Raw genomic sequence first — 15,523 nt, 5'->3', positions numbered from 1 at the left:
GTTGAGAACGAAATTGATGTAACTTGCGAAGGTCGGTGACGAAATTGCCTATTTACTCTTAAAAAATTGAAGAAAAATATAAAAGTAATAATTGTGTTATTGAATTGAAGATAAGTGAAATAGAGTTAAAAAATACCTCAAAAACCAAACATGTCCTCGTCCAGAATATCTTATACTACTAATTTAAGGGAAAAGATGTTCGATTTCATAACTCATTTTCTGAAGCGGATTATACAGTAGGGCAGGAAACGGCCGTATATACCTTAACATTGTTGGAATCGGTTACAAAAGAACTAATTAATTTTTGTCAGGGAACTTGTTAGATTATGAATGAGAAATTCAGATTTCCAGTTCTTTGACAGAGATCGAGAACCGTAAAATCTTCACCAACTAAATGCAGGATATGGATTGATTGATTCTTTCCAATTGCATGGACAGAGATCCTTCTCATCTTGGGAGGGTTTAAGAGTTGATATAGATAAGAAAATAAATCCCCGGAGAGAGATAACCCATGCTACAAACACTGTGATTAAGATTTTTTTTTTACAAGAAAAATCTATAAATCTAATAGGATAAAAAGAGTTAAATGCACTTTACCCCATGACTTACTAGGTAAGTTTGGTTTTGCCTTCTGATCTTAAAATTTTTGTGGAGCACCACCTGACCTTATCGAAAAATGAGCAAGATGCCTCCTCAATCAAATTCCAACCAAATTTCCAATCAGAAGAGGAAAGAAAATGCGTTATTTTTTAGATTAATAAGCAATATTACCCCTCGGTCCTTATGTTCAGATTAATAGGTAACATTACCGAATACCTTCAAATTTTATGGTTTGGCGGATCTTCAGAATTGATGATGATTCCTCACCATACGGACTCCCTCGATTTAGTCTTGGACATAAGGAAGACATATTAAACTTTCACAAGTAGTTTTAATCTGAAAACAATGCACTTTTTATCCTCTCTTAGCCGAAATTTTGGGCAGAATTTGATTGAGGGGGCACCTTGCTTATTTTCCAGCAAGGTTGGGGGTATTCTGCAAAAAATTGAAGGTCATGGAACAAATACAAACTCTCCTTATAGGTTAGAGGGCAAAGTATATTTAAATCTTAGTAACTAATAAAGGAGGAAGAATGATGTCACAATAAGTATCGAACATGAAATTTCTTAATTAAGAGATGAAAGTGTGTGTCACTGCATTACACTCTTTTATAATTTTTTTTAGATCAATATAAGAATTAGATCTAGAAAAATAGTAGTAATAATAATTAGAGATGGAGAATGGAACAAGGGCTGAAAAAAGGTGAACTAATCCCAAATCCGTGGCAGTTCTGCAGCGGGTGGGACAGCATGTAGTGGGGGCTTTTGAAGGATAAAAAGAGATCAATTTCATCATACACACAAATTAAAGAAATAATTCAACCAAGTAAGATTGATTTATATAATTTGACACTAAATTTAAATAAGATCTCAAAATCGAGTCTTATAAGTATAATAAATTTACAATTAGAAGAACCTCATTTCTTAATAAATATTCAAATTTGAATTGGCCGGAGTCCGTTGAATTTTCAAATAGCACATTTGCATACTGATAAAGCAATATGTGTGTGTGTGTGTGTGTGTGGGTGTGATGTGTGGAGGCAAGGAGCTTAGGTTAAATCATCCCCAAAATTCAAATGCGTCCCCTGGCATAATAACAGGGAGAATGACGTCCCGTCTTACGCCAACTCCGACACTAACAAGAAGAAAAATACACACAGATTATCTTGATGGGCAGGTCTGCCACCATTAGATTGACCCGACCCAATCCAATCATTAACTTGTTGATCATCCCATCTCATCTTTTGGGGAGAAAAAAAAGTGCCCAAATTGATTTTTCTTTCTTTTTTGTGATTTAATTTACGGCGCACGATCAGTTACTTATTACAGGGATGGACCGAAAAGAACTGAGAGAAAGGGGAATTTATTCCCCTAAAATTTTCACGCCAAAAGGGCAAGTAAAATTTTCAAGAATGTGGTCTTTAGATTCGATTATCAACCATTAAAATTTTCTTGCTTGTCCTTTCTTTTGCTGTCCCACCTTTTCAGACTTCTGATTGGGGAGAAGAAAAGCGACATAACATCTCGAGTTAAATCAATGAGACTTTCGTATCATTTTATTTAATTTTATTATTTATATTCTTATATTAAATTATGAATCTTTCTTATAATTATATATATATATATGACTTTCTTTATAATTTAAAAATAATTTTCTTTTTAAGCATTTAAAAATGATTTTCCTTTTTTTAGTATGAATTATGATATTCGAAAGTTTAATTGAGCTCAAATAATCTAGTTAAACTGGGCCGGTCCACTAAGGGATAAAGCTCTTCCAACGTGAATTTTCTCTATTTACAATACTTCAACACGAGACTTTCGTTACGCGTGTCGAATTACTTGAACTAACTAACGTTAGTAAAAATGATTTTCTTTTTTAAAAGTATTGTTTGACAATATTATTTGGCTTTCTTTTTGTTTTCCTTTGTACTGGGCGTCTCGCCCCGTTGCGCTACCGAAAAAAAATAAAAAAAATAATATGTGTGATTGAGCATGTCTCTAGTCAATATTGTGCAAGCGTGACCACTGGCATGACCTTCAATGAAGAGTATACGGATTCACTTATCATGCTCCCAGGTCCATAGTTGGTCTTGCTAGAGAGCATAGGCCCTTCGTGGTTATTATTCATAGCGCCTTCTGATCTTCGAGGATTGCGTGGTGGAGTTTACCGACTCATAAGCATCAACAGATTCATCGGATTTGAAAATGTATTTGTAGCCAGTCGCACCAACATCCGGCTGATTTGCATCTATAGCAACTCCAGTTAGAACGCATCGACCAGTTTCAAATTATTGCCGATTGTTTTCTAGAAGCTAAAAGTGGAGCCGGTGATGCTGTCGATTGATCAGTACAGGGATGATCCGTGACATTTGATAACGTTTCTTATAATAGAATCAGTAGCAAAGATTTGGTTCTTTTTGGCCGTCCTGCCAATACGATCAAAAGACAGTGATTCTTTTTTGTTCTCATACGGACTTTTCTTTGCCCATGCGCACCACCGCTGCTGCGAGTATAGTGGCAGCACGGGCTAAACCTTGCATGCGCCTTGCGAGCAAGGCTGTCAAAAATCGAGTTTTTAATAAAAAGTAGTGGTTAATTTCACGAAATTGAAACAGAAGTTTCAAATTCTTTGATTCACGAATCATAAAATCGTAATTTCCTATAATAAAAAAATAAGAAAATAATTTTTCACGAATAATTTCATAGATATTTCTATAAATAATAATCCTATTTCATAAAATCGAAGTACTTATAGTCTATAATATCCTACAAAACAAAGCGCATTTTTTCTTTTGATCTTGTTACAATTTCCGAACGTTAATTTTGTATAAAAAAGTAAAGTTGCGAGAAATTATAACTTATTTTTTCATATATCGGAATAAATGATAATGAATTAGTTCAGTTTTTTATTTGATAAACTTGAGTTTATGAATTTTACTATATAATCTCGCATTTCATGAAAAGTAAAATCACGAAATCATATAGTTTTTCTGAGTTTTTGACACATTCTGCGGCCAAACATCTATAACCCGAACATGAAGTTCTAGAGTTCGCTTTTCTAGTCAGGATCCATGATTTTGGGACCGATTTACGATCTCGGACCATTGATTGATACACACTGGGGGTCTGATTTAAGAATCATGAGGATAGATTTAAGAATTGACCTTCACAGATTTTGCGATGCGTCGATACTGGGACCAAATCATGCCTAATAAATCAAATGCAGAATACGATCAAGCTTTTGCATTTAGTTTTCAATTTTTTTTTTTTCGGTGAAGTTTTCGATTACACTTGAGTTATGAGTGTTACGGTTTATAGGTTTGCCCAACCATAATAGAGGTGATGGTAGGTGGCTGTTCTTGCACGCCTCGGATGGTTAGCGGCATGAGTTGATATCTTATGTTATATAGTTAAAAAGTAAAAAAAAATTATCATTTATTCTTAGTTTACTATTATATAATACAACATCATACCCGCGCAGTGCGCAGTCCGACGTATTTCTTTTTTTAATATTTTAAAATCACTAAAAAAATTAGGTGATGAACTTAATAATGAGAAAAAAAATTGTGGGGGAGTTAAAAAAAAATCTATATCTATATAATAATAATAATGATGATGATGATGAAGTTTTGAGCTAGTTTCTCACACCATTACATGTTCAAAAACCTAAGCGAAATTCTCTCGTGATTTCACATCATCATTTATACTAAGGAAAATATTTTATATTTATTTAGGAGTGTAAAATGGAATATATTTTTAGTGGGACACATTAGTGGAATTAGGAGAAGTGAAATATACAACGGAATATATTCACAATAGCGGTATATTAGTGGAATTGTAGTCTAATAAGGGAATTTGGAATATACAGCGAGATATAATCTATCGTTTAGATATATATTGTAATATTCTAATATTAAGCAAGTATCATGATAGTGCAATAATTCAATAGATAGGATATTTTAATTATAATATATACTTGGTTGTTTTACAAAAAGAATCAGACTTGAAGTGTAGATCTTTCCCTTGTTTTATATGACACTCATACGATATTATTTACCTGATGGACGATTTCACTAGTTGAATGTAGAATAGCTGTTTCTTTCATTGCTCATTATTTTTTTTTCACAATTCATTAGTTTTTTTTTGTTTACTTATATTAAATTTATTCACACAGTCACTCTACCGTGTTAGGATTCTATTATTTTTTTCCATGCTATTGTGATCATCTTCAATTGCTATGAGTTGAAACTACTGATTCATTGGTTTGAAGAGTTTTCTATTTTGTGGAGTAGTTTTGGTTGCCATGTGAGTTGTAGTTTTTGTTAGGTGGCAATCCCGATTGTGCGAGCCGTAAAAAATTGAGCTAACTTAGAATATTGATAGTAAAAGTAATTATAATATAACATTGATAGTAAAAGTAATTAAGATTTTGCGTTTTTCTATACTTGTTGAAAAACCAGCACATGGATATTTCTTCTATTTTCGACATAAGAATTATTTTTCAACTTCAAATTGTATAAAAATTCACACTCAGGATATCAAAATTCTACTCCTTGATGAAGAACAATCATTCTCCATTAATTCATTTAATTTGTAAATAAAACAATCTTAATTCACAATATAGTTTTCTTAGATAAGAATTCATAAAATATATCTAATATTAAATATTACTTATTATTAAAAAGTTAAAAATCTTTTTTTTGTATATCATGGTATCCGGAAACTCAGTGGATCCCTGACCAATCCAGTTGAGCCGGATCGGTCTACTAAAAGGTAAAGGTCTTCCAGCGTTGATTTTCTCCATTCACAATATTCAAACCTAAAGCTTTACTTAAGGGAAATAAACGCTAAATCGCTTAAACCAATTTAAGTTGGTAAAATTTAAAAATTTTTCCCATGTAATGCGCGGATTATAACCTAGTTAAAGTTTAAATGGAGAGAGAGGCTGAAAGTGTTAGCAGATGGGGGGTTAGAGATAATGTGTAAATTTACTAATAACCCTTAATTTAATGGCTCAAAATTAACTTTTATTATTTTTTCAGTGGGCAATGCAGGAAAATGAATGTTACACCACTCACCATTTTTCCAATAAAAGCAGTAATAAATAAATAAAATAAAAGACATAATTTAAAGGTCAATATTAGCCGTTTGACATCATGCTCCACTGTCTCCTTACCCTCACATGCCAAATTTACCCCATTTTGTTTTTTCTCTCTCAGCCTCCCTATCTCATTATCTATTATATTATTATGTTTTAATTTTATCTCCATTTCTTACTTTTTTATTTTAAGGAGCGATCCGCACGAGTAGAATTTAGTCAAAGACATCAAAAGGATGTCAAAATATTCGATTTGATATAATTTGAGAGATCGCACGGTAACATCCTGGATATTAGGCGGAGATTTTTTTTTTCCCGTATGTGATGGTTTTCAGTTGATAAATAAGAGTATTTAATTCCACGTGATAGACCGTGAAGGGAAGTATCGACTAACAAATAACTAACCACGCCGTATTTGAAAAAGAAAAAAACATTTTACATTGGATGGTTGTAATCACAAGAACTACTTTCCCTAAAATTACTCGATCGCAGAAAACATTCTTCTCCTCTCTCACGATGAGTCTTCAACTTTCAACGCATGCCGCAAAGCAGAGACAACCTTTTTTTCGGGTAAGACAAAGTTAGATGGACATGTTAGGCTTGACAGTCAACAGACAGAAGAAAACGATAGGATGAAGACAAATAATTAATTCGACAACCTCAATCGAGATCAATGATGGAGACTAGAAACCGACTGCCTAACAAGAGCAATTGAAAGATATTTGGATGATCCATTGCAAGTTGTAACCTAAAACTTTATCGCATTCACATTTCACGACATATTTTCCCCGGGGCCTGGTTCGAAAAATGACGATCTCCTTGAGATAGGCATCGAAGCTCAACTCTATAAAGATTCACGGAAGCAGATACATTGCAAGACTTGTACGATTCCATAAATACGCTGAGTTCATAGATCAACAATTATAAGGAACTAGAACCGGTAATAATGATCACAACCTTCACTCATAGGACGGTTCCGGACTCCTGTTCCGTGACTTCTTCCTAATGGTGGTAAAACTCTGGAAGATAAGTTCGGGGAATATTCCTAGGTTTTATTCACGGCCAGGTCAGATAAACTGTATTCGTACAGGCAATGGTTCTAATGACTTACTTCCGGAAGAAGCTGAAGCATCAAGACTCGCACCGAACATTCATTGCAAGGATTTAAAATGGAAAATTATCATGATTAATCAGCCGAAGAACTGAAAGATTCACCCCCTCTAACCTATAAGGAAAACAGAATGACTCGGAAAATCGAAAAACTGAGGTTAGCATACGGACCACGAAAGCTCGAACAATCTCTAGTTGAAGTCCTTGAGTCTCTTCTTAAGCACGTCCATGGACTTCTTCCGGGTGTTCTGCTTCGTGTTTCTGTTTGAGAGGCTCCCAAAGATGCCATCAGGGGAATCCTTGAACTTCTCGCAGATACTCGCCACCTTCTTGTAATCTAGAGCATTGTAATTCTTCTCCCGGATAACAGGATTCATGAAATTCTCAGGCTGGCTGCTCAGGAGAAGGTTTATCAGTTGTCTAGCCTCGATCAGGCAATCCCGGAAGCTCCTATCCCTGTATATCTCGCTCAATCCTGTGCTGTGAAACCTCTCATCCGCGAAAGTCTCCAACTCCTTCAGATCGTTATTGATTCCCATCACCGCATTCACATTGAACCTCTTAACGCTATCACTGAGAAAAGCTGACACGATAGTGTTTGATACGTGCTCAACGGCACCAATCCCAAGCTTGTACAGAGCGTCCAAGGGGAAGATCTGCTGAGTGGCGGACAAGACAGTGTCAAGGTAGATAAGAACCTCGTTTATGTACTCATTCCCACCCTCAGGCACCTCCTCCATGGTCCAACTGATGTTATCAGTCAAGGCCATAAACTCATCAAGCTGAGAGTTCACGAAGTTCAGCAGAGCTAGGTAAGCAGCTTCTCGTGATGTTCTGAGAACAACTTTTGCGGTCAGAGTAGCTTGAGGCCTCTCGATCGTTCCAGTGGGGATACCACATAACTGGGCAGCATGTCGTATAAAGAAATCGCAAGCCCTCTCAAGAAAAGCTATGTTTGCTGCAATCTGCATCGCTTGAGATCCATCAATATCGCTGCGGTGGATTGTGCTAAGTAGAGAATCGTTCAGCACATCAATCAACAGTTTGTCCAAGTACTTCTTGACAGTTTCATAGGAGTTAGTCTGCCCACCATATGATAAGTAATCAACTGAGCTCTTGATGAATGATCGGACAGTTCGACAAGCCTCGGGCACCATTGCAGAGAAAGGGGCAACGTATGGAAATGCCGGCACTATATCGGAGGTCTGCAGGTGAAAGAAGAGGACATTGTTCTCATAATCAGTGTCCTTCTTGATCACCATCTGCTTGTAGGTGTCGCTGCCCAGAATGTTCACAATCTGTTGCCGGCACTCTTCAAGGAGAAGCCCATGGTACTTGTCCTGGCTATTATCGAGAGCCTCAATGAGGGGCCCCACTTCATAGCCATACTGCCGAAGGGTTGCTGCAAGAAGAGCAACATAGTCCTTTATGAGGAGAAGATGTGTTGTTGAATCCATACGTGAGAATTGGTCATTCAATGCCGACACCATCTTAGCAACAGCTCTGACCCACATCATCTCAATCTGATCAGCAACTAAAAGCCCGCCAGCAGTTCTCGTGACACGGTCGTCGACTATAAAATGTCCCGCAATTTGAGCAAAATACGACTGATGAGATTCAACAAAGGGCTGAGACGAAGATACTTGCAAGTCAGAATCAAGTTGTAGCATCCGATTGTTATAGTAGTAGTCACGGAACTGCTCAGGAATTCCGAGACATTTATGAATATGATACGCACGATAAAGTGGCGTGAGATCGAACTCCAGAACACAGTCTTCATCAATTTCTTCCACGTCAAGGGAATAGACAAAATCCCCAAAACCAGCAAGGCTTTCTTCCTCAGCTTGTCTCTGGCGTTCCAGCATCTCCTCATCCCTCTGACGGGACGAAGCAGTGAGTCCAATTGCAGTTTGGCCGATGCTTTTTGCTGAGCTCCTAATGTGCACAAGCCATTCGTTGACCTGACTATTCACTTGCTTCTCGATATACATTCTTATTACTGGGATTTTTTTCTCAATAACCTGTCTCAGAGTCTTGACAGGAATGTTCTGCAAGTGATTCCTCTCAATCAGATTGACAGTTTTCAGAGCAGGATAAAACTGACCCTTCGAGATATGTTCATTAAACTTCGCGCAGAGTTCAAGGACCTCCATGCAGTTCTTGCACATCTTTATAGCCTCCGTCGCATTCTTTCTTATGGAAAAAGCTTCGAGGAGTTCCTCTACTTTCGTGAGAAGAGCCGTCCCGACCTCTTGCAACTTTAAGTTGTCCCTTGAAAGCTCACCTTTCAGTTCCTCGGCATCAACCAGGACTCCCCGAAGCTCATCAACCGCAAGAATGAACTCCTCATAGTGCGTCTTGCATAGCTCCTCAATTTCTATCTCTTTCTTCTTTGCAACAGTCTTGAGCTGCTGGAGGAGCGCCTCAGGCCGCCCCATCTCAAACTCGAGCCTGACAATCGGGCCCAGATCCTCGCCATTGCTGATTGAAGCCGCAAGGGCTGAGTCCTCCCCTGCATCCCCGTTCTCCGCAGCATTTCTCCTCTTTGCTTTTGCGTTCATCTTGCAGCTATATCAACGACCAAGGAAACAGTCACTCAGGTGCATTTTACGGGAATTTATGAACTTCAGACGAAAACAAAACTAGGGGACTGAAGCATTCTAAGGATCAACTGCATGAAAACTTCATAACTCATCGGCAGCTTTTCACGCAGTAATCCGAACAGCTCCTTCATGCCAAAAGACTAACAACATTATCACGGCATACAATTTCACAGAGAACCCTAACGGATCATTACGCGTTACTGTCACTATGAGTTTCTAAGGTAGCTAATGCAACGGATTCAGAGGAAACCGCAGAAATCGTGGGACTGTAGGTTGAACTCGAAGAACAGAACGCACACGAAATCCCAAAGTAAGAAATATATGCCTAAGATTAAGTGATTGAGCATCATCCGCCCCAGTTATGAAGCAGTGCAACGGCTACAGGGTGCTCATAGGGCTGTATCACTGGCAGCTATGGCCGGTAAGACGGCCCAAATTCGAGCTCCCGAGCTTCCATTTCGTGCGATCATTTACAAATCTGCTTACCTATACAAACGGGTGGGGGACTGCGACGGGGTCAGGCGAGGACGCGGAAGAACGCTGGTTTGCGCGTAGCTTCAGAGCTTCCTTCCAGTTCCATGGCGGATCCGTCGGTCGTGGTTGGCGCTTTTTGGTTCGATTGAGTGGGGAGAGAGGAGGAAGAAGATGTTAAAGAGTCCACCTGATTTTCCAATGGTCTTTTTCTGTCGGAAACAGAGCTGTTTCCTCTTATTTTTCCTTTCCAAAGATTAATGTGGTAATTCCGAATTAATTAATGCAACAAACATAATGTTGATTAAGTTATACGCAGTATCTATCAATCCCATAGGATTAGGAAGGAGCTTACGTGTTCGAGTCCGAAAAATGCATCAGAGAAAATAGGTGTTAATCACTTGAAAAATATAATTTTTACGCATTTTCTTAAATATAGTAGTACCTTTAGATATGATATTTGCATTATTTTTTAAATATTGCACTTTTTTTTAAATATAGCACGACCTTTATAAAATAGTATAGAAAGGTACGACACTTAAATTAGTTGCGCATCTAGCGACTACGTCAATTATTCCGTCAAACGATAACAGCTATCGTTAGCTCCATTTTAGCTGACGAAATAATTGACGCCCTGTTAATATCGCAACTAAACTTGAAGGTCGTGCATTTATGTATTATTTTACAAATGTCGTGCTAGGAAAAAGTGCAAATATCATGCATTTTTTTTTGCTAATTTCCAAAGTTAAGCTATATTAAAAAAATACTTTTTTACGTGATTAATCTCACAAAATAGTCATTTATACTCAATTTCCTAGAATAATCATGGCAATATCTCTACAATTTTAATTCACCAAAAGAAATAATTATTAATGTAAAAAAATGCATTAGATCATCAGATTAACAATAAATTCTCTAAATATATCTCTCATCGAATCTTGTATTGCATTCTACGCGAAAACCCTTTCATCTCACGCAATCCCGAAACTGGACGTCTCAAGCATTTACTCTCACAGCGTACCACAAAGATTTCCAGGCATTGGACGTCCCTCTACATCCGTCCCCGCTATATTTCTCGTCGAGGCAATGCCAGTGAAGTTTAAGTTTTCACCCCATATGGTCGATTTATTTACAAGGAAAATGATCGCATATATATCGAACGAAAATTTAAATCCAGTGCATCCGTCCCCACCAGTGCTTCTCATCGAGGCAATGCCGGTGAAGGTTTTGGTCTCTCCCTATAATGATCAATAACCTCCCAACGAAAATCGAATCCAACACGGGCAACATAAACACATCCAATCTCCTGATGTTCCAACGGGAAGAATAAAACACTCTCGATATCTTTCAGGTGCGTTCTGAGACATATATGTGGGCAGCAAAATAGCAGCTTGTTACCTCTTCAACTCACCCAAATAACTCAAAAAGCCTCCCTCTGTATCAGTTCACAGCACATAATGCAAGAAACTGTTTATTAATTGAACCCCGACCCCTAATTGAAATTATTCAGGTGAACATCCCCAGGAGGAGGTCCATAATTAAAGGTGGACACATAGTTAGGACATCCTTTAGATATTGCCACAGCGACCAACCCGCCATTTCTGTGGCCTTGCTAATGTTTCTTCCTGTTGTTATATTATCTGTACAAAACTGGGAGAGAGCTCTAGCGGAGCAGACAGTTCTCGCTCTCTCGCTCTCTTGGCCCTCCATGGACGGAGATTTCTGCCCTCTCTTCAGGTAGTCACTAGATGGGGTCCACCGGACCGCGGGAGCACGCACGAGTAAGTCACGTACTTGATGCTATCCAGAAGCACCACAACGAAGATCCGGGAGAGGGATTTGGGCGGCGGGACCACCCCATCAACCTCGGCGTCGACTGCTTCCCTTGGATCCATGAGCACAGAGACAACCATCGAAGATGAAAGGGATTTGTTACCTTGGTGGAGGTTCTCTCCCTCTGGGTTCTTTCCTGTGCGTTCCCCGGTCTCATTAAAGTGAGCCCCAGGGAGACGGAAGGATGCACCGCGGAGGCTTCTTCTGTTTCTACCCTTGTTGACTTGAGAAGAAGAGTTCTGACGATTTTCTGAAGTGATTTTGCTGACTGAAGGCGCGGAGATTATGGCTCCATGGGCTGAAGACGGGGCAACATCGAACCGGAACACCTCACTGCACATCCCAGAACTCAGCATTGGCCCTAGAAAGCAAAAAGGTAGAACATTGTTAATGCCCGTTCCATGCACACCTCCAGGACACAGCAAGAAAAATGATTGTGAGAAGGGGGAACTCTAAAATATTGACAACACATCATGCTGACATCTATGTCCCCGATCTGCATCCAAATAAAACCAGACAGAACGCTATGCTTGCTAAAGAATTTAGCTAACATAATGGAGCCCTATAGGTTATGGACTTCGGATCAGTGAAGTAACAATGCAAACTGGCAACTCCAAGGGGTTTGGCCTAGTGGTTAGGAGGAACTCCAGTATCCACCCGATCCCAGGTTCGAAACCTCTTGGAGCCACTAGAGCGCCTTTTGCGTGATTACCCGCTCCGTGCGTCGCCGGGGGTTCACGGAGCCCTGGAGATTAGTCAGGCCAAGCCTGGACACCCAGGTTAGGCAAAAAAAAAAAAAAAGCAAACTGGCAGCTAGCAAAGACAGGGTAAAAAAGCAATACTGCCAATTTGTCTCTACCGGTAGAGTAACTGGAAAAAGGATCAAGCATTTACCACCATTGTTAAAACATTTAAGAGTGAAATCACAGAGATAGCTCTTAAAAACGAGTTGAAGACATGTGCATCTAAAAGGATGAAAGTGAGAATACCAACCGACATAAGAGTGCAACAAAAACACAAGACCTTTATTGCAGGGAACAGACATAAAACAAGTAACTACAAAGTCTTGGATTCATAAGAGTGGAACAGAAACACGAGACCATTTACAATATATATTAACAAAAACAACATGCCATACTGTCCATGAAGTTTTTTACATATCTAAGGTTTTTTAAAGTGGAATCCCACCATGAACAGCTATTATGTCGTCAATCACTAATCATTATCTTTGATGTTGAGATATATAGGAAGTCAAGTGAATGCATTCTTTTTTATTTATTCATAAAAAAGAATGCATAAGTATCAAAAGGAAGCAAAAATATCACCTGCAAGGCCTTCTCGGAACCACTGCTGCACTTTACCATTGGCAGAAACAGACTTCTTTATATGGTCCTTAAGGGGATCATCAGAGCCAGGAGCAAGAGCCCTTCTCCGATCAGCAGGGTTCCTATACACATAAGAATGAGCAGCCCTTTTCCTCCGGGCCTCAGGTATGGCCAGGGCTGATGCTAAATTCCGCAACATTACCAAATCAGTACTCCTGTCATTCTTATTCTTAATCTCAGGAGATTCTTTAGCCTTCTCGCTCGCCAGAACAGACTGAATTATCAAGTTCCCATCAATCTTCACAAGCTTGTCATTTCTCGGGACATATAAAGAGGCAACGAGGGGCTCACTACCATTGCGTAAAGGCACAGATTCGTCTGCACGGCGACCTCTCTCACAATTTATTCTATCATTTATGTAGCCTCTCTCCGTAGGATGATGAGTACCATTTCTATGACCAGTGACTGCCAAAACCCTACCCCTGTGGTGATCATAAACCCCATCAATGGAGTAGCCAATCCCACCAGGAACCCTATCCCCTATTCCTCCAGACATCACATCCATCATAGGCCCCAAATATCCAAACAGGACGAAACAGAACAACAGCCCAAGGAAAGTAGCACTGGCGAGCTTCTTAGTCTTTACCTCGCTCTTCCTGGCCTCGGCCTTCTTCGTTTTTGGAGCCGAGGTTGCCTGTTGGGGTTTCAACCTAGGAATGGGGACAAGGGGCACTTGCGACCCTTGTGGTTTCATGACATAAGGGGCACAGGGCACCCACGGGTAAGCCATGTGGGCCATCGGGGGAGGTGGGTACATCCCCGGTGGCGGTGGACACATACCACCACCACTGCCCAGCTGCTGCCTCAGGCTAACATTCTCAGCCATTATGAAGGAGATTTTACTATTCAAGTCTGCAATTGTGGAGTGCATGCTCTTCACCTTCTCCTCGAGCTCCTCTACATAGTGCTTTTTCCTCTGACGGGACAGCTGCGCGCTCTCTCGATTCCGCATGAGCCTCGCCTTCTTCTTCTCGTCCTCTTCGGTGAGAGCATCAACGTTGCAGGCAGAATTCGATTTGTCCGAAGACGAGGATGATTTCCTGCACTTGCTGTTCCGCAATTCAGTCTTTGTCACTGCATCTTCGTGCTCCTGTTTCCTCTTCGGAACAGAATTCTTCCCCGTTTGCTCGACCTTCACCTTCTGATCGATGAACAATCTAGAAGAAACGTCTCGCTCGCCTGAGTTACCACATTCCGGTGAGGGAGAATTCATGTCATCAGACACACCGAAGCCCCCGCCTCCATTCCCCGACCCCTGAGAGGACACAGGCCCACCAGAAAACTCTGGACTACCGGAGTCACCGCTTTGCATGGACGGAACGCTCAAAGACCTGGCGACATCGGGCTTCTGGTCAGCGGATCGGTAACTTCCGGACTCCGACGGCGAGTGATTCAGGTAAGCCGCGACATCTGGGGCGTGATCGGCGGAAATTCCGGACGATCCGCTCTCGGAATTCATCTGAGCCAGCGGTCCTGCGGAATCGGGGACGATGAAGTCCTCGTTCTCGCCAGGGAGGCAGAGATCGTCGAGGTCGTCGAAGGTGAGCTCGAAGACGCCATTGTCTTCGAGACCGAAGTCCAAATCGAAATCGGAATTGAAGGTGTCGGCTATGTTAGGGTTGTTTTCCGCAGAGAAGAAGAGAGGATCGAAGGGGATATCGAAGGAATCGAGGTCAGCAGGCTGAGAATTAGGTAGCGGAGCGGCCGCCGGAGGATCGGCGATCGTTGAGTCCGCCATGGTTAGGGTTTTTGCGGGAAGCGGAAGAGAGGGAAAGGGTTGAAGAGAAGTTTGTTGCGGTTCGTTGGAAAAAACTGAGGACCCTATTCAATTCTGAGTCGTCGGTGTACTGTGAACGAAGACTTGTTCTGGTCATAACGTTTGCCCAATCATAGACGCCGCGCGTGCATTGACACGCCACCGGGCCCCTTCACCGTTCTCCTCTAAAAGCTAGCTTTTAGCTTGTGGGTCTTGTCTTGATTTTTTGATCTGTATATATAAACTTGACAACGGAAATCGCAAAGGTAAATTTATTACTATGATAGGAATAAAAATGTCAATTTATATTTAATTGAAATTTATGTCAAATAGGTATTAAATCTTGGTAAATACGCATTATATTGTAATTAATTTGTCACGATCTCATTAGCATATATTACATATATGTCTATATATATAAAGTTGTATCATTATGATAAATAAGTGTAGAATAATAAATCTATATATAAAATTATATCAACCATAATAAATAGAAATAGAACACTAAATGTCTTAATAAATTAATATGCAATATATATATATATATTAAATAATAATAATTCATATTATATAAATAAAATTGACTACTACAGTAACAAATTACATATCATCATTCACCAAAAAATTACATATCATCATTAATGAAATAAAATTATTAAAATAATTTA

The 15,523-nt window shown here is 39.7% G+C and overlaps 2 protein-coding genes across 2 annotated transcripts; both read right to left on the bottom strand.

Annotated features, from left to right (window-relative positions):
- Window positions 1–6,566: 6,566 nt before the first annotated feature.
- LOC116204512 (exocyst complex component SEC15A-like) lies at window positions 6,567–10,120 on the bottom strand. The gene is made up of 2 exons (XM_031536637.1): window positions 9,897–10,120; window positions 6,567–9,375 (listed from the first exon to the last, which is right to left on the bottom strand). Exon 2 carries the CDS (start codon window positions 9,366–9,368, stop codon window positions 6,999–7,001), a length of 2,370 nt encoding a protein of 789 aa, XP_031392497.1. The 5' UTR covers window positions 9,369–9,375; window positions 9,897–10,120; the 3' UTR covers window positions 6,567–6,998.
- Window positions 10,121–11,188: 1,068 nt separating this feature from the next.
- LOC116203957 (bZIP transcription factor 17) lies at window positions 11,189–14,933 on the bottom strand. Its single transcript, XM_031535951.1, has 2 exons — window positions 13,040–14,933; window positions 11,189–12,075 (listed from the first exon to the last, which is right to left on the bottom strand). The coding sequence occupies exons 1-2, from the start codon at window positions 14,835–14,837 to the stop codon at window positions 11,615–11,617; spliced, it is 2,259 nt and encodes a 752-aa protein (XP_031391811.1). The 5' UTR covers window positions 14,838–14,933; the 3' UTR covers window positions 11,189–11,614.
- Between the last annotated feature and the right edge of the window lie 590 nt (window positions 14,934–15,523).

This window comes from Punica granatum, chromosome 4 (assembly GCF_007655135.1).
Source record: "Punica granatum isolate Tunisia-2019 chromosome 4, ASM765513v2, whole genome shotgun sequence".
In the NCBI taxonomy this organism is placed as follows: domain Eukaryota; kingdom Viridiplantae; phylum Streptophyta; class Magnoliopsida; order Myrtales; family Lythraceae; genus Punica; species Punica granatum.
Note: the sequence above shows the minus strand (reverse complement) of the source record. Positions and strands in the feature narration are given on the sequence as shown.

Excerpts from the sequence above, each read along its gene's own strand:
- LOC116204512 (XM_031536637.1), bottom strand. The coding sequence starts at position 9,368 with ATGAACGCAAAAGCAAAGAGGAGAAATGCTGCGGAGAACGGGGATGCA.
- LOC116203957 (XM_031535951.1), bottom strand. The coding sequence starts at position 14,837 with ATGGCGGACTCAACGATCGCCGATCCTCCGGCGGCCGCTCCGCTACCT. Across the intron at positions 12,076-13,039 it reads GTTCCGAGAAGGCCTTGCAG|GGCCAATGCTGAGTTCTGGG; the intron begins GTGATATTTTTG and ends TTTGCTTTCTAG.